We start from the raw sequence: 26,227 nt of genomic DNA on the forward strand, positions 1-26,227 counted from the left end.
CTCAGTGGCAGAATTATAAGCGCTCTTAGGGCCTGGAAATTTCTACCTTAGGTATTCTTCTGCTGGCTGAATTGGATTCTGAGAGTAAAACCCTGATCTGAGTCTGGGTCTGAGCTAAATCATTGCTGCCAATAGCTTCTGAACTTTTTTCTTTCTTGGAATATCACCCAGGGCCTCCAGACTCTAGAAAGCCACCCCTTTGTGGTAGGTTCCTTTCTCACTCTATCTTGGATCTGTCACCCAGAACTGGGTAGTGCTGCCAGTAGGCACCTGTCCCCATCATAGTACCCTGTTATGGGTCTGGAATGTCCCTAGTATGGTCTGGAATCTTCTTTTGCATGGGTGCACAACTTCTCCCTGGGTGCTAGAATATTCTAAGCGAGGTCTCAACCCATCCTTATTGTTCACAGACCTATCTGTCTTTTATGCTGTGCTGAGTTGGAAAAATGACTTGTGAATTTTTCTGGATTTCTCCATCAGGTTTTGGTCTGTTGTATTTTCTAAATCTATTTAGAGGAATTTGTGGAGGTGAGCCCACTACAATACTTTCGACAATTCTGCCACTTTGGCTGTACTTTTCCTTTTCCCCTCCCCTCCTTTTTTCCTTAATGACAACAGTAATGCCTTGTGCACCACTGATTATTCTTTCTTCCCCTTTTTTGTCAGCTAAAAAGAGATTATTAGATTGAAATTATGAGAAAAATAAGTAAAAGTGATTTTTTTTTGTTAGAATAAAATTCCTTAGCTCCCTGTGTTGTAAAAAGAACTATGGATCTGGATTACGATCAAAACCTGTCTCTGCTACTTACTAAATAGGTGATCTTGTGTGGAGCCCTCAGTGGTAGAGTGAATGATTACCAGGTCAGGAGTCAGGAAGAATCATCTTCCTAAGTTCAAATCTGGCTCAGATACTTTCTAGATGCGTCACCCTGGGCAAATAATTTACCTTTGCTTCAGTTTTCTCATCTTTAAAATGAGCTGGAGAAGGAAATGGCAAGCTACTCCAATTTCTGGCAAGAAAACCCCAAATGGGGTCATAAAGAGTCAGATATGACTGAAACATGAGTCCCTAAATTAATCCAATTTGATATATATAAAGTCCTTATCCCTGGCCTTACATAAGGGTTAAAATAGGGGTTTCACAAAATAAGAGAGCAGCTTTTAATAACAAGTTTTAATAAGAATATAGTAGAGTTGTAATTTAATATTATCCCTTTAAACCAGAGAGAGGAAAACTTCTAGCAGCTTTTAACAATTAACAATTTAGTTTTATCAAAATAGAAATAGTAAATGAATATAGTAAAATGAATATAGTAAACAATAGAAATATAGTAAATAGGTAGAGAAAGAAATTTCCTAATGTCTAAACTAATTGTCCTATAACTACCTATAATTACTATCTAAAATTGCCTATATCTACCTACAATTGCTTATAACTACTGCTAATAACAACCAATCCACAAAATTCCCCCAATTAAATTAAATCCTAATTCACCCAATTAAAACCAACCCAATCAGTGTTTAATCCAACCCCAATTAGGTCTGTCAACAAAGACCAGCCACCTCCCAAAAAATTTAAGAAAGAAAAAAAAAAACTAAAGGCCCAAACCAAAAGCCAAAAAGCCCTCTAAAGGCTAAGCCCTCTCAGTAAACTCAGGCTTGCCTTTTATACTCCCACTACTAAACACCAACCACCAATCCAACACTCTGCCAGAAGCCAACTTCCTGCAACTCCCAGCACCTAACTGTCAGCAACTGACCCTGACCAACTGACACTGGACCCTTTTATCTCCCCTTCTTACCTCACTTCCTGCCGCCTCTCTACTTTCTACTTCCTTTCACTGTGGGCTGGTTAATCTCTACGCATCTCTCTGGTAAGAGGACCTCCAGGTTCTCTGTAAAATCAGAGAAAAGGAATAAAGAATTCCTTTTTACACTTATCTATCTCTGCTTTGTTCACATCACTTCAATTTTTCTCAGATTTACTCTGTCTTGGAATCTTAAATTCTGAAGGAAACCCAAAGGGCTATGACCTAACTCAGCCCCTGTCTGACTAAGAAGCTATCCTACAATATAACCAAGGTGTAATAAATAAGCCTTTGTTTGCAACATCCCAGTAAATGGGAACCCACTTCCTCCTGACAACTCACTCCACTCTTGGATAGCCATAATTTTTTTTTTTATTAAAACCCTTACCTTCTATCCTAGAATCAATACTGGGTATCGATTCTAAGGCAGAAGAGTGGTAAGGGCTAAGCAATAGGGGTTAATAACTTACCCCGGGTCACATAGCTAGGAGAATCTGAGGCCAAATTTGAACCCAGGACCTCTTGTCTCTAGACCTGACTCTCTACCTGGTGTCTGCCCCTGATAACCATAATTAAGACATTAAAAAAAAAAAAAAGTTTCTCCTGACATCAAGCTTACATTTGTGTCTTGCAACTTGTATTCCTTGCTCTGCTCCCTGGGGCCAAACAAAACAAGCTCATCCTTTTCCCACCATGACAACCCTTCAAATACCTAGAGAGCTATCATGTCCTCCATTTCCACTCAAGTCTTTTCTTCTTCAGGCTAAACATCTGTATTTTCTAAAATTATCCTTCTATAGCATGCACTTGAGATCCTTCACAATCCTGATTGTCATCCTCTAGACATTCCTAACTTATTAATTTCCCTCCTGAAGTTGTATTTTTAAAAATATTACAATGTCCGTATCCTCTAATATATCATTTTCCATTTTGTAGGTATAGGCCTCTTTTGAAAATGATAAAATCATAACATTTGAGAGTTGGAAAATGATACAGACTAATTTTACATATGAAAAAGTGTCTACACATGGAAAAATTCATAATTCTTAGGGATCTTAGAAACAACTAAATGTTGGAGGGGATGTGGCAATGTCGGGACATTAATGCATTGCTGGTGGAGTTGTGAACTGATCCAAACATTCTGGAGGGCAATTTGGAACTATGCCCAAAGGGCGATAAAAGACTGTCCTTTGATCCAGCCATAGTACTGCTGGGTTTATACTCAAAAGAGAAAATAGGGGGAAAGACATGTACAAGAATATTCATAGCTGGGCTCTTTGTGGTGGCAAAAAATTGGAAAATGAGGGGATGTCCTTCAATGGGGGAATGGCTGAACAAATTGTGGTATATGTTGGTGATGGAATACTATTGTGCTCAAAGGAATAATGAACTGGAGGAATTCCATGTGAACTGGAACAACCTCCAAGAAGTGATGCAGAGTGAGAGGAGCAGAACCAGGAGAACATTGTACACAGAGACTGATACATTGTGGTACAATCGAACTCAATGAATTTCTCTACTAGCAGTAATGCGATGACCCAGGACAATTCTGAGGGAGTTACAAGAAAGAACACTATCCACATCCAAAGGAAGAACTGTGGGAGTAGAAACGCAGAAGAAAAACAACTGCTTGATCACATGGGTCAAGGGGATATGATTGGGGATGTAGACTCTAAATGATCCTCCTAGTGCAAACATCAATAATATGGAAATAGGTCTTGACCAATGACACATGTAAAACCCAGTGGAATTGTGTGTCGGCTATGGGAAGGGGTTGGGGGAGGGGAGGGAAAGAACATGATTTTTGTAACCTTAGAAAAATACTCTAAATTCATTAATTAAGTAAAATAAAAAAAAGAAATAAACAACTAAACTTAGGGTTCTTAACCTAGAATCTGTGGCCTTTTTTTTTTTTAACTTATACTTTGATGGCTATTTTTCAAGATAATGGTTTCCTTTGGAATCTTAAGTATATATGTCTTTAATTGTTTATTTATTTTTATACCCTTACCTTCCTTCTTGGAATCAATACTGTGTATTGGTTCCAAGGTAGAAGAGTGGTAAGGACTAGGTAATGGGGGTTAAGTGGCTTGCCCAGGGTCACACAGCTGGGAAGTGTTTGAGGCCAAATTTGAACCCAGGATCTACCATCTCTGGGCCTGGCTCTCCATCCATTGAGCCACCCAGATGCCCCCCAAAAAAATTATTCTGAGAAGGGCTTCATAGACTTCATCAGACTATCACTTGACAGATTGCATGATACAAAATAGATGAAAAGCCCCTATTTGATGTAGGCCAACCCTTTTAGTCTACAAATGAGGAAACTCAAAACCAGGGTGATTAAGTGTGGCCCAAGATAAAGTCAGTGAAGAGCAGAGTCAATATTAAAAGCCATACCCTACAACTCCAAACCCAGTTCTCTTTCCAACATACTAAGCCATAATTCTGGGTTGAACTAGGAAGCTACAGATCTGAGAATGATAAGTTGGCATCCAATTTGGCCACTGATTTATTTGTAACTCTAAATCAATCCCTTTCCTTTCTTCTGCTTCAGTTTCCCTAACGCAAAGATGAGCACCACTGGAGGCATGCCCGCCATGCTTAGTAAAATAGTGCCCCCTCCTTCTTTTTTTGCAGATACAGATACAGAGCTTAACATTGTGAGATGCACTTTCCAGTGCTAGGCACACAGATGGATTAGAAAGGTCAGTGACTGTTTCTCAGGGAGACTTAAGCAGAATCTATAGAAACTACCTTTTCCTGAAGATTTGGCACAAATTAGGGTCAAAGAATTTGAGGCACAGTTCAGAGATCCAGGGAGATGAAAGAGGTCCTCAAGGGAACTCACTGAAATTAAGCTATGGTGTGGGGCATATGGAGGGCAACTATCTCTCTCCTGGATGAATCTAATTATAGGAGGAAATATAGGGAAAATCAACATCTTTATGATTTTAAGGGATTTGACTTGACCTTCCATCCCCTTTTCCTCATAGGAAGAGCTGGCCTCTCCTGGTCCAGGACAAAGATAGATTTATAATTAATAACTCATATTTCTATATCACCCCAAAGTTTATAAAATCATTTAATCTCTTCACAACAGCCCATTAAGTAGTGGTATCAGTATTGTTGCCTTTTTTAACATATGGGAAAGAGGTTAAATAACTTACCTGATAATAGCTAGCATTTACATAATGCTTTAAGGTAACAAAACATGTTACTAATATTTCATTTGATCCTAATAATAATCTTGAGAGGTAGGTATTATTGTTATCCCCATTTTTCAGATGAGAAAACTGAGGCAGTCAGAGGTTAAGTGACTTTCCCAGGGTCACACAGTAAGTAAAATGAGATTGGATTTTCTTTTAAAATCCTTACCTTCCATGTTAGAATCAATACTGCCTATTAGTTCCAAGGCAGATGAATGACAAGAGCTAGGCAATGGGGGTTAAGTGACTTGTCCAGGGTCACACAGCTAGGAAGTGCCTATGGCCAGATTTGAATCTAGGACCTCCCCTCTCTAAGCCCATGTCTCATTCTACTGAGCCACCTAGCTGCCTCACTGAAGTTGGATTTTGATCTCAGGTCTTCCTGATTCCAGGTCCAACTACTATGCCTCTTTGCTGCTTATGCCTAAGGTCATGTAAAAATTTTTTTTTAAACCCTTACCTTCCATCTTGGAATTAATACTGTGTATTTGTTCTAAGACAGAAGAGTGGTAAGGGCTGGGCAATGGGGATTAAGTGACTTACTGAGCGTCACACAGCTAGGAAGTGTCTGAGGCCTGATTTGAACCCAGGACCTCCCATCTCTGGGTCTGGCTTTCAGTCCACTGAGCCACCCAGCTGCTCCCCAAAGTAATTTTCAGAGTGAGCATTGAACCCCCAGTTCACAGATCAAGATTGGCATGTGGCAGTTTTCCCTGTAGGGTTTGCTTATAACATTTTTTGGCTATTTTATTTTATTTGGGTATTTTATTTAGTCTTCATATCCTGGCTGCAACACTTAGCAGCTGTGTAATGTTTAGGAGTTGGTTTTTAACTCCTGTCATTTTGAGGAACTTTTAAAAGATTGGTTTGGAAGGATTCTCAGAGCAATTTCAGCTTTCCCTGCTACTAAGCCGCCATCTAGGCTCTGCCCTCAACATTTAGGAGTTGGAAAGGCCTTTTTCAGACTTAGTTTTCCTATCTGTAAAATGGGGATAAAATATTTGCACTATCTGATTCATGGGGCTATGAGGGAGATGCTTAATTAATCTTAAAGGAATATAAAGAAATTATTATTATTGTGTAATCACAGTTATTATTCTCTAATTTGTCATAATCTTTAGTATGACTTATTTTTGTAGGTTGGTCTCTTCCATTGTTAAGAAAGCATTTTCTGTGTACCAAAGTATTCCCTACTTGGGAATCTTCAACATGGGCAAATAAAATTTGATTCTCACATCTTTATTTGAATGTTTTTCATCCCTGGATACCTCTGTAGGGTAAGTGATTATACAACCTGTTAGTTGCCCCATTATGTGGAGTGAAAAGATTGGTTACATTAAGTAACCTATCCCAGGGGGCAGAGATAGTGATGGGCAAGGACAAAAGACAACAGGCTTTCCCACCTCCATTTTGGGGTCCTTGGCACAGGATTATTCTGGTTTGTAATTATTCTGGCTTTTGATATTATATATTTTTTAATTAAAAAATTTTTTTTCAAGGTTACATGATTCTTGTTGTCTCCCTCCCCTCTCCCAAGCTAATAAAGAATTCCATTCCACTGGGTTATATGTGTATTATTGTGATATTATATTATGAATTCTTATTTTCATTTTGTCTTCCTCCCCAGGAAAATGTCTACTGTTTGGCTTCAAGTTGGACAATGTGGCAACCAGATAGCTCAGGAATTGTGGCACAACCTGGGCATTGTTACTGGAACCTGTGGAAAAATAGATAGGTAATGGAGCTTTACTACTGCCTGAAACAACTCTAGCTTGATCCTTCATCTAATACGCCTTTGTCCCGAGCTAGCAGTTATTAGACATTTCATTTTCCCATCAGGACAGGCTGATTTCCATCTAGAGTTCTCTAGTGAAATTATAGTTTTTCTCTAATATGTAATAATTAACTTTGAATCTTCAAGTAATGACTTACCACTTTCAGTATTGGCTTTTTTCTCATCACACCTCACTTAATTCATTTTTCACCTGCACTTCTTTGTTCTTAACCAGTTTTATGTCATAAACCACTTTGGCAATCTTGTAAAGCTCATGGACCTCTTCTCAAAATAATTTTTTTCAAGGCATAAAATAATATACATGAGATCACGAAAGAGACCAATTATATTGAAATGCAGTTATCAAAGTCATTAGGAAAAAACAAGTAAGTTTGCAAATCCCAGTTTAAGAACTTCTCTCTAGAGTGAGAATTGGAGAACTCTTCAGAAAAGCATTGATTCCATAATGGAGTTTTAACTTGAGCTCTCTGCATATAATGAACAAACTGGCTACTTACTGGTTAGAATTCTATAGCAGCTAATCGCTACAAATTGTCAAAATACAATTCTTTTCCAGCTGTGACTGTAGTAATAACTGAGTATGTTTCTGCTTTCATAGAGTAATTTTATCTTTGTACTCATGATGACAAATGCTTTCTACCTCCAGATAGAGATGGGCTTGGAGTACAAATTGAGGCATATTTCTCTGTCTGTCTGTCTCTCTCTGTGGTGGGGAACATGGCTAATATAGAAATATGCTTTTCATGACTTCATCTGTGTGAAATTTTTTTGTTTTCCTTTTTTTGCTTTCCCAAGGAGTAGAGGAGGGATGGAGAAAGGGAGGAAGGGAGAGATTTGAGAATGGAAAATAAAATAAAGTGAAAGTGAATTTTTTTCCATTAAAAAGGTAATTCTTTGTTTTCCAGGACTATGGCATATATGCCTACCTATAACATATTTCACTGGACATATCTTTTTTTTTTTTTAATCTTTTACCTTCTGTCTTAATTCTAAGACAGAAGCACTGGGGGTTAAATGACATACCCAGAGTCACATAGCTAGGAAGTGTCTGAGGCCATATTTGAACCCAGGACCTCCTACCTGGCTCTCTAGCCACTGTGCTACCTAGCTGCTCTTTAGCCTTATTTTTTTAGTTTCTATTTCCTTCCTTCCCTTCTTTCTTTCCTTTGTTTCCCTTCATTAATCAATTAATTAATTAATTAATTTTTTCTTCCTTCTTTCCTTTCATTCATTCATTTTTCATTCATTTGTTAATTTCCTTTCTTTCTTTCTTTCTCTTTCTTTCTTTCTTTCTTTCTTTCTTTCTTTTCTTTCTTTCTTTCTTCCTTTCTTCCTTCCTTTCTTCCTTTCTTCCTTTCTTTCTTCCTTCCTTCCTTTTTTCCTTTCTTTCTTCCTTTCTTTCTTTCTTTCTTTCTTTCTTTCTTTCTTTCTTTCTTTCTTTCTTTCTTTCTTTCTTTCTTTCTTTCTTTCTTTCTTTCTTTCTTCCTTCCTTCCTTCCTTCCTTCCTTCCTTCCTTCCTTCCTTCCTTCCTTCCTTCCTTCCTTCCTTCCTTCCTTCCTTCCTTCCTTCCTTCCTTCCTTCCTTCCTTCCTTCCTTCCTTCCTTCCTTTTTGTATTCTTGTAAATTTGACTTAGTTCTCTATATATATGAGAAATGAGACCTTTGTCAGAGAACCTTACTATGAAATGTTTTCCCCAGTTATTTCCCTTGTAATCTTGGTTACATTAGTTTTGCTTATACAAAACCTTTGAAATTTAATATAATCAAAAGTATTCATTTTACATCTTGTAACGTTCTCTATTTCTTGTTTGGTCATGAATTCTTTCCTTCTCCGTAGATCTGACAGGTAAACTTCCCGAATTTATTTATATCACTCTTTACGTCTAAACCATATACCCATTTTGCCTTTATCTTGGTATAGGGTGTGAGATGTTGGTCCATACTAAACTTCTGCCATACTATTTTCTAGTTTTTCCCAACCGTTTTTGTCAAATGGCGAGTTTTTATTCCAAAAGCTGGGGTCTTTGGGTTTGTCAAACACTAGATTGCTGAGATCATTTACACCTGAATATTGTGTGTCTATCTATAAGGCGGTTACTGAGTAGGCATTAACAGACTGAGTAGGTGACATTAAACTTAGGCTTCAATTCATTTTAACTAAATAGATATTTATTGAGCACATACCATGTGCTAGGATATGTAACTATAAAACATATACAAAGTATTTTGGTTGGGGGAGGGACAGGATTGCTAACAACTGAGGAGATAAGGGAAGTCTCTTGTAGAGTGAGACACTTGAGCAGAGCAGTTTTGACTAAAGGTAGAGATTCTAGAGAACAAATCTATGACTAATGGGTAGAGGTTACAGAGATAAAGATTTCAGCACCATATTTAGAAAAATGTCCTAATAATTGGAATGGTACATAAGTATAAGGGACTGCCTAACTTTTTTCTTTATTGTGAGGGTGGGAGGGAAATATTCAGAAAAGATTAAGGCATTAAAAAAAAAACAAAAAGCATCAATAAAAGTACTTTTTTGTTTTCAAAAAAGGCAACCCCAAGCAAAAATAACCAAATGAAATTGGAAATGGAATCAACAATGTTCTGAGATCATGCCAAGCTAAGAGAATTGTGTACAGGTGATGCCCAGCAGGTTTGTCCATTGCCGAAGCATGTCCTTTTCACCTTTTCACCCAAGGCTGGTTTGCTTTTCTTCCAGGAATCCCTTCTGTTCCCGAGATGGAAAACTCAGCGCTATCTGTGTGGACAGTGAACCCAAAGTGATCAAGAAAATGCAGAAACAAATGAAGAAAGGGTAAGGGAGCCAGCTACCTGTCCTCCTTCTGAGGAGTATGACTTCTATATGCAGTAGTGAGAAACCACCATTAAACTGTTTTTGTTATGATGGAATGTCTAGTTTGGGGGTGGTATATCTTTAAAGTGACAAGGATAAAAAAATCAAATGGAATCAATAAAACTAATTTTAAAGGTGATTCCCAATCCTTTGGAATTGTACCCATTTATTTGAGTTTGTCTCCATGTTATCCTTAATTGAGTACACATATTGGCAGAAGTAGAGTTGATCTGATGATGTATTTAAGAACAAGAAAATAAAGTTGGACAACCAAGTGGTGCATTTGTAATCCTGAGATATTTTTTAAAATAGCAGAAAACTTCTAGCATTTCGGGTGGATTTTCTATGGAAAAACATTCACAATAATTGCTCAAAATGAAATGGTACTAAGAGTCACATTCATTACTCATGAAGAGACTATACCAATGAGTCTTCAGATTGAAGTGACTTTGCTCCACATAAAAAAGAGAGTGCTGTGGATAAATTTTTTTCTAGAGAAATTGATTTATCAAGAGAATTCTATAGATACCTAGCATATATCTAGAATTCAGCAAGATGTTTGACACAGTCCTTTGCAATATCTTTATAGACAAGATGGACAAATATGGGCTCTTAGATTCAAAACAGATTCAATGCCTGGATCCTAAGAGTAGTGATAATGATGATGATGATAATGATAATAATCATCATCATATTTATATAGTGCTTTCAGATTTGAAAATCACTTTCATTGCAATAATTCTATGGGGGAAGGTATTGCAGGTATTATTATTCCCATTTTACAGATGAGGACACTGAAGCCTGGAAAGACAAGTGACTTGCCCAAGGTCACACAACTAATAAATGTTAGAGTCAAAATTCAAACTTGGCACTCTTAACTCTCAAATCAAGATGAAAATATAGGTCATCTTAAAGAAAGGTTTCTAATGCATTGCCCAGTTATTTGCCTTTATTTTTATGCTATTCAATATCCCAATGAAGGTGAGGTTACAGAGGCTAGAATGTTTAGAGTGAATAAATATGACTTAATTTGGTAGGAATCAACGTTAGTCTTGGTATCAGGGCTAAAAATATTGTTATTCAGTTGTGTCTGACTCTTTGTAACTCCTGGACCATAGCTATCCATTGGACTGTCTTGGCAAGGATACTGGAGTGGTTTGTCATTTCATTCTCCAATGGATCCTTTTGTCAGGTAATTAGAGTTTAAGTGACTTGCCCAGGGTTATAGAGCTAGAAAGTGTCTGAGACTGGGTTTGAATTCAGATCTTCCTGACTCCAAACTTAGAACTCTATTCACTGGGCAGTCTAGCTGCCTAGGACTAAATGTATGACCTGAGTAAACAAAGGATGAGGCAAGAGAATGGGGGTGGATAGAGAGTGATGTGTCTAGACAATATCTTGGGGGATTTTTAAAAATTGAATTTATAAGCTCAGTGGAGGTCATCAGTATGTTGCGACTAGAAAAACGAATACAATCAGACTTAATTGATAGTGCCAAAAAATTAAGGTGATGATTATATTTAATTTACTAAAGAATTACATTTTTATGTAAAGAAAGGAAAATTGAATACTTAAGGATATTCATAACACTTTTTTCATTTGATCCCTTTATCATTATTTTCTTTTGCAATCGAGAAAATTTAGAAACAGAGTTGATTTTTCCAGGTCAGACAATTAGGACGTAGAAATCTAGAACCACAACAAATGAATGGAAAAGCTTTTTAATCGATACTATATTCAAAGCACTTTGCTAAGCACTGGGCAATACAAATAGAAAAGCAAGATCATTCTTACTCTCAAAGAATTCACCTTTTAATAGGAGAAAACAACATGTTTAGGAAGTTTCAGCTATAAGTTGGATGAAAAGACTCAGATATCTTTAGTAGGGGCCTACCTGCCCCTCAACTGTTTTTTTTTTTTTTTAATGATTGGGGCAGCTATGAGGCTCAGTGGAAAGAGAGCCAGGCCTACAGTAATTCTCTACAGGAATTCCTGGGTTCAAATCTGGCCTCAGACACTTCCTAGCTGTCACCCTGGACAAGTCACTTAACCCTGATTGCCTAACCCTTACCACTCCTCTGCCTTGGAAATGATACTTAGATACTAAGATAGAAGATAAGGATTTTATAAAATTATTATTATAATCAATAAATAATTATTTGATCACAGGATTCAGTTACGGATGGTTCCTCATATGAAAACTTTGGGATGTGACTGAATTCTAGTGTTCTTTCCACTGAATCTTACTATACTAAATTTATATAGGTAGCCTATTTAGGACCACATGGTCATATAACCCAGAAACTCCAACTCCCAATGTCTGTTTACCCAAATTATAGAATCAAGAAAATCCAAATCTGTAAAACCATGGCAAATGTTGTAGGACCACTATTGTCATGTTCACATTTTTATTCTTTAGCCCAGCAAGGAGGACATTGGTTTGGAAGTCAAGGGATCTTGGTTCAATCTCCAGACAACATTATATGTGACGTGTGTCTCATAATCTTTCTGGGCCTCATTTCTGCATTTGTAAAATGAGAGGGTTTGCTAGAAAACTTCTCAGGTCCTTTTCAGACATGATCTTATGAATCCCTTCCCTCTCTCCCTCCCTTGTTCCTTCCTTCCTTCCTTCCTTCCTTCCTCCCTCCTTCCCTCCCTCTCTCCATCCCTCCGTCCTTCCCTCCCTCCGTCCCTCTGTCCCTCCCTCCCTCCCTCCCTCCCTCCCTCCCTTCCTTCCTTCCTTCCTTCCTTCCTTCCTTCCTTCCTTCCTTCCTTCCTTCCTTCCTTCCTTCCTTCCTTCCTTCCTTCCTTCCTTCCTTCCTTCCTTCCTTCCTTCCTTCCTTCCTTCCTTCCTTCCTTCCTTCCTTCCTTCCTTCCTTCCTTCCTTCCTTCCTTCCTTCCTTCCTTCCTTCCTTCCTTCCTATTTGAACCCAGTTCTGACTTGCAACCTCACTATGATCTTTTTATCTTACCCTCTCTAAGCCCTTCTTCTACTCTCCTGGGGAAGGAAACCCATCATCTGACCAAGGTGCCTATTTCTCTTTTAACTTGTGCTTCAAACTCTGAGAGTAATGATCTCCTAGTAAGGACAACAAATTAAACAGCAGTAATTAAGAGCCATAAGCAGTTTATTAGCATAATAGCTAAAGCAATCAAGTAGCTTCCTGGTGTGGCTAATTACTAGGTCTTTCACCACTACAGGGTATTAGAATGTGGTTATGGTCCAGCTTTTCCAACAAGCTTCTCACTTTCAGCAATGCGTTTTGTTTTGTTTTGTTTTGTTTTTCAGTTTATTTCGAGAATCAAACCTAATATTTGGAAAACAGGGGAAAGGGAAGAACTGGGCATTTGGTAAGACTCTAACCTCTTAGCATTTATTTTGTTGTTTTGTCCAGACCTGACTCAAGTTTTTTGAACTGTACGTAGGTGACCCCTTCTGAAATTTATTTTATTAGACAGCTGCCTGAGTCACAGAGAGGTTAGAGGTTAACTGACTTGACTTGGTCACACAACTTCTTTAGATCAGAGAAAGGACTTGAGACCAGGTCTTCCAGGCTTAATGCTGGCCCTCTTCACCAAATCAGGCTTCTTCTCTAGATTCTTATGCATATAGTGAGAAGTTGGTTAGTATATACTATCACTCAAGACCAGATTATGAATTCCTAAACAGTAGAGACCATAAATTCTATTTCTTATTATTCACTTTTGCTATTACTTATATATGGTTTTTTAGTCATTCAGTCCTGTCTAACACTTAATGACTCCATGGACCATGGCATTCTAGGCTCTTTGATTTTCTATTATCTCTTGAAGTATGTCCAACCTCATATTCATTGCTTCAATGACACCATCTATCCATCTCATTCTCTGCTGACTCCTTTTTCTTTTTCCTTCAATCTTTCCCAACAGCAGGGTCTTTTCCAATGAGTTCTGACTTATTATGTAGCCAAAGTATTTAAGCATCAGCTTCAGTATTTGACCCTCCACTGAATAGTCTGAATTTATCTCTTTAATTATTGACTAATTTGATTTCCTTGTTGTTTAAGGAACTCTCAAAAGTTTTCTCCAGCACAAACAATTAAAAGTATCAGTTTTATGGCACTCAACTTTTCTGATAGTTCCAACTCTCACAGCCATTCATATCTACTGGAAAAAAAAACCATAGCTTTGACTGTATGGACCTTTGTCAACAAAGTGATATCTCTGCTTTTTAATATGTTTTTACCATGCCCTTCCTTTCAAAGAGCAAATATCTTTTAATTTCATGGCTGCAGCCTTCATCTGCAATGATCTTTGAACCTAAATTATAAAATCTGACATTGATTCCATTTCTTTTCTATTATAGGACACCCCATCTCCCATCTCTGGGCCTTTGCACTTCATAATTAGCTCCTTTTAAGCCTGGGAACAATATAAAGGCCCCTAAGGTCTCTGATCTGTGGTTTTAAGGAGTTTATTTTAGATGAGAAGTTAGGAGTTCAATCACAATCTGAGTCCCCAATTAGATAAATTCCTTATATTTTAGGCAGTGGCTGGAATTGCTGGAATTTACATTTATGTATAAATTGCACTAGAGATAGTTTTAGTCAACCCCTGACATCTTTGAGGTCAAGGCAAAATCTAGGTTGCTGATAATGTTTGTGGAGTGAAATAGAAGGTTACCAGGTACCAGAAAGGGAAAAATAGGGAAAGAATAGATAGACCTGTTACTGGAACTTAATCTCAGTTTTTAATTGTCATCCACCATATAACTAAGTCTTTTGCTCTAATGCCTGGAGAGTAGATGGCTTTCCTCCAGATCTCCAGTCTCTGCCACCAAATTCCTTAGGGCAGGACCAGGTGACTTAAATAAATTCAAGAAGATAATACTGGCTTTGTTCACATTTTAGTCTGATTCAATTAAGGAATATTCTAATCCAAAAAGGGAAATTACCTTTAAGTGGGTAGGACCATCACTTGGGCACCTCCTTTACACATAGTCCCACCCTATTCCCTACTACTTTCTTCTCACCTCCATTCACATTCACAGACCTATAAATCAAGTTTATAGAGCACTTTAAACTTTACAGTGTTTACCTTGCAACAATGTGAGATATTATAAGTATTGTCATCCATATTTAACAGACTGAGTCTCAAAGATATTAAATAGTTGTCTCCTTGTCACATAGCTAATAAGTGGCAGAACTAGGATTTAAAACCTAGCATCCTGACTCCCCTCTATGCTACCTCGAATGGGGTTGATTTGATGGTTTTTTAAAATATTCCCTCTTTGAAAGTTTGTTCTGTTCTTGCAAAGTAGGAAAAAGAGGAATAATTGTCTCTGGGCATTTATTCCACAAGGAAAGAAATTAAACCATGGGCTAGAGTTTTCCCAGTTCTGTCTTTGACCAAAAATAATCAACGCTATACAGCTGCCTGAATTTCTAATACAGCCCTGATTCAGGAAGGAAATAAGGCCATAGCCATTTGAAATAAAACACTGCCCCTCACACATAGGGACCCAGTGGAGGTTACTGTCAAAAAAAAAAAAAAGACTGTGAGCTGCCTCTCATCTAAGTCACAGAAGGGCCAGTTATCAAAACTCCTTCCTTCCTTCCTTCCTTCCTTCCTTCCTTCCTTCCTTCCTTCCTTCCTTCCTTCCTTCCTTCCTTCCTTCCTTCCTTCCTTCCTTCCTTCCTTCCTTCCTTCCTTCCTTCCTTCCTTCCTTCCTTCCTTCCTTCCTCTCTTTCTGTCTCTCAGGATTTCTCTGACTCTCTTTCTTCCTCACCCATGGTTGGAGTAGTAAAAGTGCTGATTGGGAATGCCTGTAATTGATTAACTGGCCTTTCCACACCTCTGAAAGAATTGATTAGATCCAGTAGCAGGTAATCTGCTCTAGTTATTTTGCTTATATTTGGTTATATAGAAAGGGTTATTACTGAATAAGATATATTTTGTTTCACAGTTGGGGGTGGTGGTGTACCAGTTAGCTTCTTCCCCACAGTGGTTGAATATTAAAAATCTATTTGTGTGGGAGCAGTGGAAAGAGAGCCAGGCTTAGAGACTGTAGGTCCTGGGTTTAAATCTGGCCTCAGACACTTCCTAGTTGTATGACTCTGGCCAAGTCACTTAACTCCAGTTACTTAGCCCTAACACTCTTCTGCCTTAGAACTAATACTTAGTACCAATTCTAAGACAGAAAGTAAAGTGGGTTGGTTTGTTTTTTTAAGTCTATGTGGGTTAATGTGGATCCCTTAGCTCCTACTAGGTTTGGGATGAGGGGACTTATGTCATATAACCCTAGAATCATACATCTAGAGAGTACACTTGCAAGAATGAGTCTTTGAAGGAAGACTTAATAGTAATCTATGTGTATATATATATGTATGCTATATATACATGTGACTGAAGAACTTGTCCAAGCCAGTCAGATTAGAAGGGAAAGTCTCAATAGATGATGCCTAACTCAGAATTAAGCCTTGTCTACCATTGTATATGAGAATAACTTTAAAATTTTCCCTTTTATTACTTACATATGACAAAAAAAGAGTAAGAAACCTCATAAAAGCATCTAAAATCTTGTGCTAAGAAGTCATGCATAATAATAACAATAACAATCATCCCTTGCAATTGCATAAATATAATTTGCAAAAGTGCCTTGATGGGCATTATCTCACTTGAGCCTTACAGGAGGAATGAAAGTTATAAAGTAAGCTGGACAGCTATTTCTAATTTTTTTGGAGGTAAGAGAACAGATTTAGAGAGGGGAAGTGTTTTATTCAAGGTCCTTTGGCTAGTAAATGTCAAAACTAGTACTTGAACCCAAGTCTTTCAACCCCTAGTCTAGACTTCCTTCCTTCCTTCCTTCGTTCCTTCGTTCCTTCCTTCCTTCCTTCCTTCCTTCCTTCCTTCCTTCCTTCCTTCCTTCCTTCCTTCCTTCCTTCCTTCCTCCCTCCCTCCCTCCCTCCCTCCCTCCCTTCCTTCCTTCCTTCCTTCCTTCCTTCCTTCCTTCCTTCCTTCCTTCCTTCCTTCCTTCCTTCCTTCCTTCCTTCCTTCCTTCCTTCCTTCGTTCCTTCCTTCCTTCCTTCCTTCCTTCCTTCCTTCCTTCCTTCCTTCCTTCCTTCCTTCCTTCCTTCCTTCCTTCCATATTTCTGTCTTCCTTCCTTCCTTTCTTTTTCTCAGGATTTCTCTGACTCTCTTCCTCTCCCATGTTTGGAGTAGAATAGTGCTTGATTCCATTCCTGATCAGCCTTGTCCTGCTTTTTTCTGACAGGGATCAATTCACTCCCCAAGTGCCAGACTTAGTTCAGAAATATGGTTAACTTTCTTCACTGTAGTTCAAAATGCAAAAGCTAAATGGTGTAGTCAAGGCAGGGACTCTTTTGAGCTCTCCCAAATTCCCCTACAAACGATGTTTAGATAATACCTCAAAACAAGTTCTAGAACAGCAGAAACAAAGAAAAGAATGGGGTAAAATAATCTTCCAGTCTCAGACAACTTAGAAAATCAGCAGGAAATCTCTGTCTCACTGGAAGTTTAGTGCAGTCCAGTGTAGGCCACATCACAGAAAGCAAGAAGCAGGCATGGCAAGGGTGGTAAGGGTGGCTTCCAGAGCTCTCAGCCCACAGAAGGTAAGAACTTCTGACAAATGGTCAGAAGGATATTATAAGGGATGCTTTGTTAACAGAGTGCAAGACTGTTGCATTGCCCATACATGGTTCCAGATCACAATCCCAGGCCAAGGAGGAGCACTAACAGGAGCAACAACCCTGGTCACAGTTCCAGGGCAAGAAAGAGTGATTATAGTTGTTGCTCACAAACCAGAGCACAGGCCAGGGGGCCAGTGATCACACACCTCCCCTTAGATCCTAGAACCATCTTGGAAGAACTGAAAAATAGTAAACCACTGGTTAATTTGATTAAAAAAAAAAACAACTTGGTAGGTAAAGTAAGCCATCAGCCTCAGGTTCCCGACTAGTAGGAATTATAAGCAAATACCACCTTGTCCAATAGCAATGGTATTCTAGAGGGACACGTCTCTTTTCCCCCTTTTATTAATCATTTATCATAATTTATCTCCTTCCAATTGCTCAACTATATTTATTTTTCTAGGTTTCTCTTAATTCTTCTTATGTTTGTGTTTAAGGTCTATTTTCTCCCCCTATTAAATTACACTTAGATTTATAGTATATATTATCCTTATAAAGCTTTATCTTTTGCCTTTTGGACTATCATGTTACAATATTTTCTCTTTTTTATGGTAGTTGAAGGATAATCTTGTATGATTCTAACTGGAGTTCCTTGATGTTTTAACACTTTCTTTCTGGCTGCTTTCATTATTTTTCTTTTACTTAGAAATCCTGGATTTTGGCTTTGACACTTCCAGATATTTTCAATCTGGGCTTCTTTCAGGAAGTAACCAGTGAATTCCTTCTATTTTACTTTATCCTTTGGTTCTAATACATTGGGGGTTGTTCTTTTATGGCTTCTTTAAATTTGATATTCAGCTTTTTTGTTTTGTTATGATTTTAAGGAAGTTTTGTTATTTTAAAATAATTTCTTCTTACCTGTTTTCTAGGTCACTTTTTTTTATGAGAAGCATAAATTATCTACCATTTTCCTATAGTATCCTGATTTTGTTCTCATATTTCTTGGCTCATGGACTTAATTAATTTTCATTGCGCTATTTTAAGATTTTTTTTTTAGAGAGTCTGCTACTTAGGTAAGATTTTCCATATTTTTTCCTAAACTTTTTATTCCCTTTCTGTTTTTTTTCCTTGAGAGTACAATTCTATTTTGTGACTTGTTAAAAATTTCTTGCAGAGATTCTTGGAGTCCTTGTAGCTGAGCCATTATTTGCAATAGAGTTGCTTATTTCTTTTAGGTTACCTTAACATCAACTATTTCCTCAATATTTCTTCCATTTGCTCATCTCTAAATTCGCTTTCCAGATTTAGACTGTGTTAGAGTCAGTCTCTGTCTCCTCCCTATTTCTTCTTTTTTTTCTTCTACTCTTGGATAGAATGAGAGGAACTTTTTTGTCCCTCTCCCCTCTCTAGTCTGAATATTGCGTCTAGAATTGCTAGAATTCAGGAAAATAGGGTTAGAAATAGGCCCTGGCCCTTACCTCTTCTGGTGGCCCAACGTGAAGTACTATGTGAAGAGTGAGGAGAAAGGTAATTTCTTATGAGAAAGTGGTGGTGGTAGTAGAATGAGTTAAAGACTTTAAGATGGAATTCCTTGGAAGATATAGCCCCAGAATATTTTTTTATGGATCCAAATCCCTCTGACAGTGGCCATTGTATATGGTCTATTTCAAGGCTACTACAACAAGCCTTCAAACTGTGAAAAGAGTCTTCTCTACAGGACCATGGAGAGGCTTCGGAAGGAAGTAGAACTCCGAGATTGTTACAGTGGGACTGTGCTTTTTCACAGCCTAAGTGGTGGCACAGGAGCAGGTATGTAATAGGGAGGGGGGGGAGGGAATCTAGCAATATTATTTGTTATTTTGGGTTACAAAGCACTCATCCATCTTTTTCCCCCACTTTTTTCCTACCAAGTTACTGGGTCTGTAATTCAGATAAGCTGCTTGGTGGCAGCTAGTGGATAATGATGCCTGGACCTTGTAGTTTGAATGGTTAGAGCTCTTGAAGCTGTTACATCAAATGAAAGATTATCACATTTTCCCTATTCAGTTATGCTTTGTTTCATGGTTTGCCATGAAAGATATTTGTAACTCTTGAATTTTTATCATTATTAGAATAGTTAGAAGGAGTATACATATCCCAAAGAGATTAAAAAACAAAAATGAGGACATATATATACAAAAATAATTAAAGCATCACTTTTTGGGGGGGACAAAGAATTGGAAAGTGAGGGGATACTCATCCTTTGGGGAATAATGAATAAATTATAGTATATGATTAAAATGGAATACTATTGTGCTATACGAAATGACAAATAGGGGGAGCTCAGAAAAAAAACTCGAAAGTATTGCATGAACTGAAGCAGAGTGAAATAAGCAGAACCAGGAGAATACTTAACACAGTAACAGGAATACTATATAATGCACAATTGTGAATAATAGCTATTCTCAGCAATACAATGGTCCCAAAGGACTAATGATAAAAAATGTCATTTGCTTCCAGGCTAGAATATAAATCCAGACCAAAGTAATTTTTTTTTCATTTGAGTTTCCTTCTACAATAGGATTAATATGAGGAAATGTTTTACATGATTACACATGTAAAATCTGTGTAAGATTGCTTACCAAATCAACATGATGGGGGGGGGGGAACGGAGGGAAGATGAGAATTCCAGGCTCTTTGAAACATGTTGGCAATTGTTACATGTAATGGGGGGAAAATAAAATAAAAAAATTTTTTTTCTTAAAAAGGAGGATACAGAGACAGATGGTATAGAAGTAAGTTGATTGTTATGGAATGATATGTGAAAAATCAAGGGATGAAAAAGGATTGTACAAGGAGAAAAGGGAAGAGGGAGGTAGAATGGAGTAAATTAGCTCACCCACGAGGTAAGAAAAAACTATTACAGTGAAAGGGGGGATGAAAATATGATGGGAAAAGCTTAAACCTTATTCTCATTGGAATTGTTTCAGAGAGGGAATAACAACCACACTCACTTGGATATATATTCCTATCTTACCCTATAGAAAAGTAGGAGGGAAATAAGACAAGAAGGAGTAATGTAAGGGAGGAAGAAGTAGAGAGATGATTAAAAGCAAAACACTTGGGAGAGAGGTCAGAGTAAAAGGAAAGAGAGCAGGATCAAAAGGGGAAAATAAGATTGAGGGGAATACACAGTCGGTAATCATAACTGTGAACATAAATGGGATGAAGTCACCCATAAAATAGAAATAAATTTCAGGAATAAAAACCAGAATCCTATAATATAGTGTTTACAAGAAGCACATTTAAGGCAGAGAGACATACACAGAGTAAAGGTAAGGGGATGGAGCAGAATTTATTGTGCTTCAGCTGAAGTAAAAAAAAAAAAACCAGGAGTAGCAATCATGATCTTAGACAAAGCTAAAGCAAAAATAGATCTAATTTTTAAAAATAAGGAAATTACATCTTGATAAAAGGTACTATAGACAATGAAGTAATATCAGTATTAAACATATATACACCAAATGGTATAGTCTCCAAATTTTTTAAGGAGAAATTAAATGAGCTTCAGGAGGAAATAGTAAAACTATACTAATGGAGGACCTGAATTTTCCTCTATCAGAATTAGATAAATCTAACCAAAAAATAAGAAAGAAGTAAGGGAAGTAAATGAAATTTTTAAAAAGTTAGATTTAATAGATCCCTGGAGAAAATGGAATGGAAATAGGAAGGAATAAAAAATGACCATGTGTTAGAAAATAAAAACTTCACAACCAAATGCTAAAAAGCAGAAATAATAAATACATTCTTTATGGATCACAATATAATAAAAATTATAATCAATAAGGTTCATGGAAAGAAAAACTAAGAATTAATTGTAACTAAATAATCTAATTCTAAAAAAGGGATGGGTCAAATAATAAATGATAGAATCAACCAGTTTTATTAAAGAGAATCACAATGAGAAGACTACATATCAAAATTTATGGAATAAAGACAAAGTAGTATTTATGGGAAAATTTACATCTTTATATGCTTACATCAGTAAAATAGAAAATAAAAAAACAGAAAAAATGTAAAATCCCAATTCAAGACTAAAGTGGAAATCCTAATGATCAAACAAGAAATTAATAATAAAACTGGAAATAAAAGAATCATTGAACTAATAAATAAGCCCAGGAGTTGTTTTTTAGGAAAAGAACAAATAAAATAGAGCATTGGTTAATGTGGCTAAAAAAAGGAAAGAAGAAAATCAAATTACCAGAATCAAAAAAGAAAAGTATAAATTCACCACCAGTGAAAAGGAAATTAAAGCAATCATTAGGATCTATTTTGCCTAATTATATGCCAATAAATCTGACAATCTAATTGAAATGAATTAATATTTCATGATTTGTTATGAATTAATTATCAGATGAAATGCCAATCATGGCTAAATTCATGACTGAAGAATTTGTTTCCACTTGACTAGCCTATTGGTGATGAATCTTTCCATCCTTAGGCAGACTATTCCTTGCTTTTACCAAGATTGTATCTGAGGCTCTTCCATCTTAGTAGAACCTGTTCCAACTTGTTTTCTCACTGACACAGCCTTTAAGAATCCAGAGTCACTTCCATGTCACAATGAGGCATCAGAGCACAATTTTTGGGGGGAGTAAGCATAATAGACGGCTGATGAACTGGGCCAAGAATTGAATACAAGTACAGAATAGACTGGATTGCTTTTGGGAAATGATGTGTTTTTAAGCCTAAAGCTTCTCCATTAAATTAAGGCTTATCTATTTCACATTAGTATTCTTCTAATAGTTCTGTGTGGCTGCTAGTTATGATATATCTTGGCCTTTAAAAAACTCAAGTTGAGTCAAAGGGCACTGGGAGGAACAGCCAGGTAGCTCAGTGGCTAGAGAGCCAGACCTGGAGATGGGAAGTCTTGGGTTCAAATTTGACATCAGACACTTTCCAGCTGTGTGACCCTGGGCATATCATTTAACCCCAGTTGCCTAACTCTGACTGTTCTGCCTGAGCCCTGATACTTAGTATTGAGAATAAGACAGAAGGTAATGTGTTAAAAAAAATGGGAGGGGAGAGGCAATGAGAGAGTTAACGTATTATTAACAATCAATCAGGTAAATGAAGGCACATAGGGGATCATCAGAGAGATGTCAGACAAGAAATGGAGATGGGCTGTCACTGAACAAGATAACTAATTCCTTGTTTACATCTTCTGCTATCAATCACTACATCATCTAATACTTGTTTGAAACACTGCTTTCTTTCCTTTTCTCTTCTTCCTTCTTTCCACACTCATTTTTTTATTACCCCTGTTTTTTAATACCTCATCCACCTCTACCCAACAAACCATCTATTGTAACTAAGAATAAAAGAAAGAGGAAAGAGAAAAAAAGTTCAGCAAAAGTAGCCCCTACACCAAGACAGTTTGACATTATATGCAGTATTCCACAGCAATTGTCTCCCACTTCTTCAAAGGGAAGGAAATGCATTTTCTCTTGTCTTCAGGGCCAAGTTTAGTCATTGTAATTACACATATTTTAACATGACTTTCCAGCATGTCCTAAACCTTCCTTGGGGCTATGTTCTAGTCCTTTACAACTTTTAGTTGCTTCACCATGTGTCAAGCCTCATAATTCCCACTTTTACTTAAGCTCCAGCTTTACTAATAGAGAATCTTTTCTAGAATTGCTTTCTGCTAGTCCCAAGAAAATTCTTAGGTCTGTTTCCATTACCTTTTGCTATATTTTGAGTACTTATGTTACTTCTATCATTAATATTCTACTATCAGTAAAAGAAAGGGAAAAAAAATTCACCCATATACCAAATTTGCTAGCATGATTCCCCTTTGCCTGCCCTCCCATTTTCAACAAAGAAATTTCATTTTCTGCATTGAACTTCCAGTCTTCTTTAGAAAACGCATTGCATAGTGAGAAGCTACATTCCATAATGGTTCTGGAGTCAAAAGACCTGAGTTCAAGTCATTCTGTTATTTATGTATTAGGTGACTATAGGGCAGTCACTTGATATACCTATGCTAAAATTTTCTTCAAACCTAAAATATATATAATACTTTCATTAGACTTTTTCATAAGGTTATTGTGAGGATCAAATAGAATCACATAAAGCACTTTGCTGTTATAGAAAGGTAATCTATTGTTAGTTCTTTCACTTTTTGAAACCACAAGAATCAGACTTACAATTCTAAAAAGTTTGTTTATTCACTTTTAATCAGAGTAGACATTTGATTTAATCATTGTATAAATATTACATTTCCTGAGTATATACATAGGTGTTCTGGTTTGTGGGATTCTGTAACAAGTACCCTACTTTAAAAATAATTTCTCTAATGTGTAATTAAAAAACAAAATGAGAGTCATAGAGGCCAGATTAAACAGCTCAATCAGAGATTGCCATATTTTAATGACTCTCTGTCTCTATAATAATTAATCAACAACCATTTATGAGAAACCATCCCCTGCTCATGTTCTCTCATCCCCATTCTTTTCCACTAAATTCCATCCATGTCCCAGGCCAACTCTGCCTACCCTTTCCATTGTGCCCTCCGGAATTTGTTTTACAGCAAGCACAGCTTTTGCACAGGACTTCTTTATCACACTCATTTCATCTATTAGTCCCCCCAAAGCCCTGTTTCCACTCTGATGACACTGTATCCTTGATGATCCTCTCTTCATGACCAGGCCCTCTCACATGATCCTGGAAGGGAAGACAGAATATCTTCTCTTCCCACCATCACTTCCAGATACTCTTCCTTTGCCTCCTTCACCCAGTAATCTTTCCTCTTTTGAAGTTCACACAATTAAAATTTTCTACTCAGTCAAGTATCCTGACCCTCAAGTCACCTTTCCTTTCTCAAGGAACTTAGCACCTGTCTTGCCATATTCCTCTCCTTATCAACTCTTGTCCATGAACTAAGGCACTTGAATATTACATTAGTCTGTTCCCTCAAACTCCCTAAACTTTCATTCTGGGTGGACTAATAAATGGAAAGAGTGTGCGGTCCGGGTCAATCACCAGTGACAATATCTCCTTTAAATCATTAATTGACCTAGTAGTTAGAACCTAAATATCATTTAACCAGTAATCATCAATTAGCTTTCACAAAGGGATATTTACTGAGAAGAACAAAAGTACAAAAAACATCCCCCCAAACCATCTCCCTTCTACAATCTCCATTCCTGGAGAGAGTAACCCCAAATTTCCAAGTTCACTTTTAAACATTATAACCAATGCACAAAGCAGCTCCTTTTTTTTTTTTTGGTAGAGATCATGTTCAGTGTGTTATGTCAAGCAGATCATTTGAGACTTCCCTCTTCATCACTCTTGGTTATCTGCAAACTCCAACATAGACTTCAGTTCCTGGACCCACCCTTTCAGCACTCATAAGATTATAGCCTAGTCGATTCCATCTCTACTCTTTCCTCTCATGCAGGAAATAAGGAACACAATAGGGACATAAACAATAAAGCCATGCATTTGTGGCTTCGTGTCAAACCAGGTAGAGAACATAGACCACTGGCCACCTGTGCTCTTTCTGTCTGGACAATATGGCAGTTATTGCCATTTTACCCAAATGTAGCCAGGCAGGAAAGAATCTAAGGTTGAGTCATTGTTATCCTCTTTTGCCATGTTGTCCTCACCATTCTTTCTTAGTGGAAAGAGGAACCTTTAAAATATAATGACTTTTCATTTCTTTTAAAAGTATTCATACTTTGTTTTAAAAACGCATTCTCTTGTTTTTACATTTTCTACCTTTAATGAAACTGTAACTAAAATAAACTTTATAATATAACAGAGAATAAAGATGTTTTATATAATGGGAGAAAAAAGTAAGTATGTTTGCATCTGAGTCAGAAGCTAGTTAAAAAATACAACTCTTCCTACCATATGTGATACACAGACGATAGGATCATAGAATACCAGCAGCCATGAAGTCCATGAGTGGGATTTCATCAAGCTGAGTGCACTGCACGTGACCTTAAGGTCTGGGCTTTCATCAGACAATTCCTCATTACATCATTGTTATAGCAGCATCCATATTTCAATAGAGGTGGATGTATAGAGACTAAGATTTCCAAAATTACATTTTCTATTTACTGTAGTAAATATTTACTCTTCTATTAACTTGCTGGTATCTGAGTTTTTATTTTTTCACTTAGGTCTTGGCTCTCATCTCTGTGAGGAAATCAGAGATGAATATCCTTTAGGACAGATTCTGTCTGTAACGGTGGCCCCATACCAGACGGGCGAGTGCCCTCTTCAACATTACAACATTCTGTTGTGCCTTTCTTGGCTTCAGAGGTAACCTCATTAAGTATCTAAAGAAATGGGGCTGTAGGGAAATCTCAACTGGAGGGAAGCAATGGTGCAGTTTTGTTAGATCCAGAGCTTTTTACCCAAGGACAGAGTACTAAACTTGGGAGGGAAAGACTATTGGATTGTAGCCTCAGTATAAGAATTGATGACTATAAGTAAATCATTTCATCTTCTTGTACCTCAATTTCTTCAGATGTAAGATGGAAATAATAAACATTGATATTTTGTCACAGGGATGAGGATTAATGCTAATAACTCATTACAAAAACATTTAAAACATGAAATACTATTGCAGTTGGTGATGGTGATTATATTCATTCAGAGTGATATCTAATGTCCTTTGTATCTTTTTAAAGTATTGTAACAAGGGAATCACTTTAAAAGACTGATATATATTAATTTAAGGTCGCCAAGGAATCAGCTATGTAATTCCTAAATGAAAAACTCAAGTCAGCCGTCAGCCTTTTTTGGAGTTTAATTACAATAGGAGTAAGAAGGGAATTAGAGATAGAGAGAGAGAAAAAGGGAGAGAAGGGAATAGGGCTTAAATACCCCTTCTGTTTAGGCTGGGCCAAAAGGCCCAAGCTCTTAGATAGCTGGGGCAAAGAAAA

The 26,227-nt window shown here is 37.2% G+C and overlaps 1 protein-coding gene across 4 annotated transcripts in view; it reads left to right on the forward strand.

The window, feature by feature from the left end:
* LOC100024810 (uncharacterized) overlaps window positions 1-26,227 on the forward strand; it is a 112,280-nt gene that overhangs the window by 63,541 nt on the left and 22,512 nt on the right. For 2 of the 4 annotated variants that reach the window (XM_016424327.2, XM_016424328.2), the window contains exons 2-8: window positions 4,446-4,513; window positions 6,154-6,291; window positions 6,642-6,749; window positions 9,529-9,624; window positions 12,953-13,014; window positions 18,963-19,100; window positions 25,460-25,601. In XM_016424327.2, the coding sequence (XP_016279813.1) occupies window positions 6,646-6,749; window positions 9,529-9,624; window positions 12,953-13,014; window positions 18,963-19,100; window positions 25,460-25,601 (542 nt within the window). In that variant the 5' untranslated portion in view covers window positions 4,446-4,513; window positions 6,154-6,291; window positions 6,642-6,645. The remainder of the gene's footprint in view (window positions 1-4,445; window positions 4,514-6,153; window positions 6,292-6,641; window positions 6,750-9,528; window positions 9,625-12,952; window positions 13,015-18,962; window positions 19,101-25,459; window positions 25,602-26,227) is intronic. The other 2 variants (XM_007499723.3, XM_056805200.1) reach the window with 2 other exon arrangements.

This window comes from Monodelphis domestica, chromosome 7 (assembly GCF_027887165.1).
Source record: "Monodelphis domestica isolate mMonDom1 chromosome 7, mMonDom1.pri, whole genome shotgun sequence".
Taxonomy (NCBI): domain Eukaryota; kingdom Metazoa; phylum Chordata; class Mammalia; order Didelphimorphia; family Didelphidae; genus Monodelphis; species Monodelphis domestica.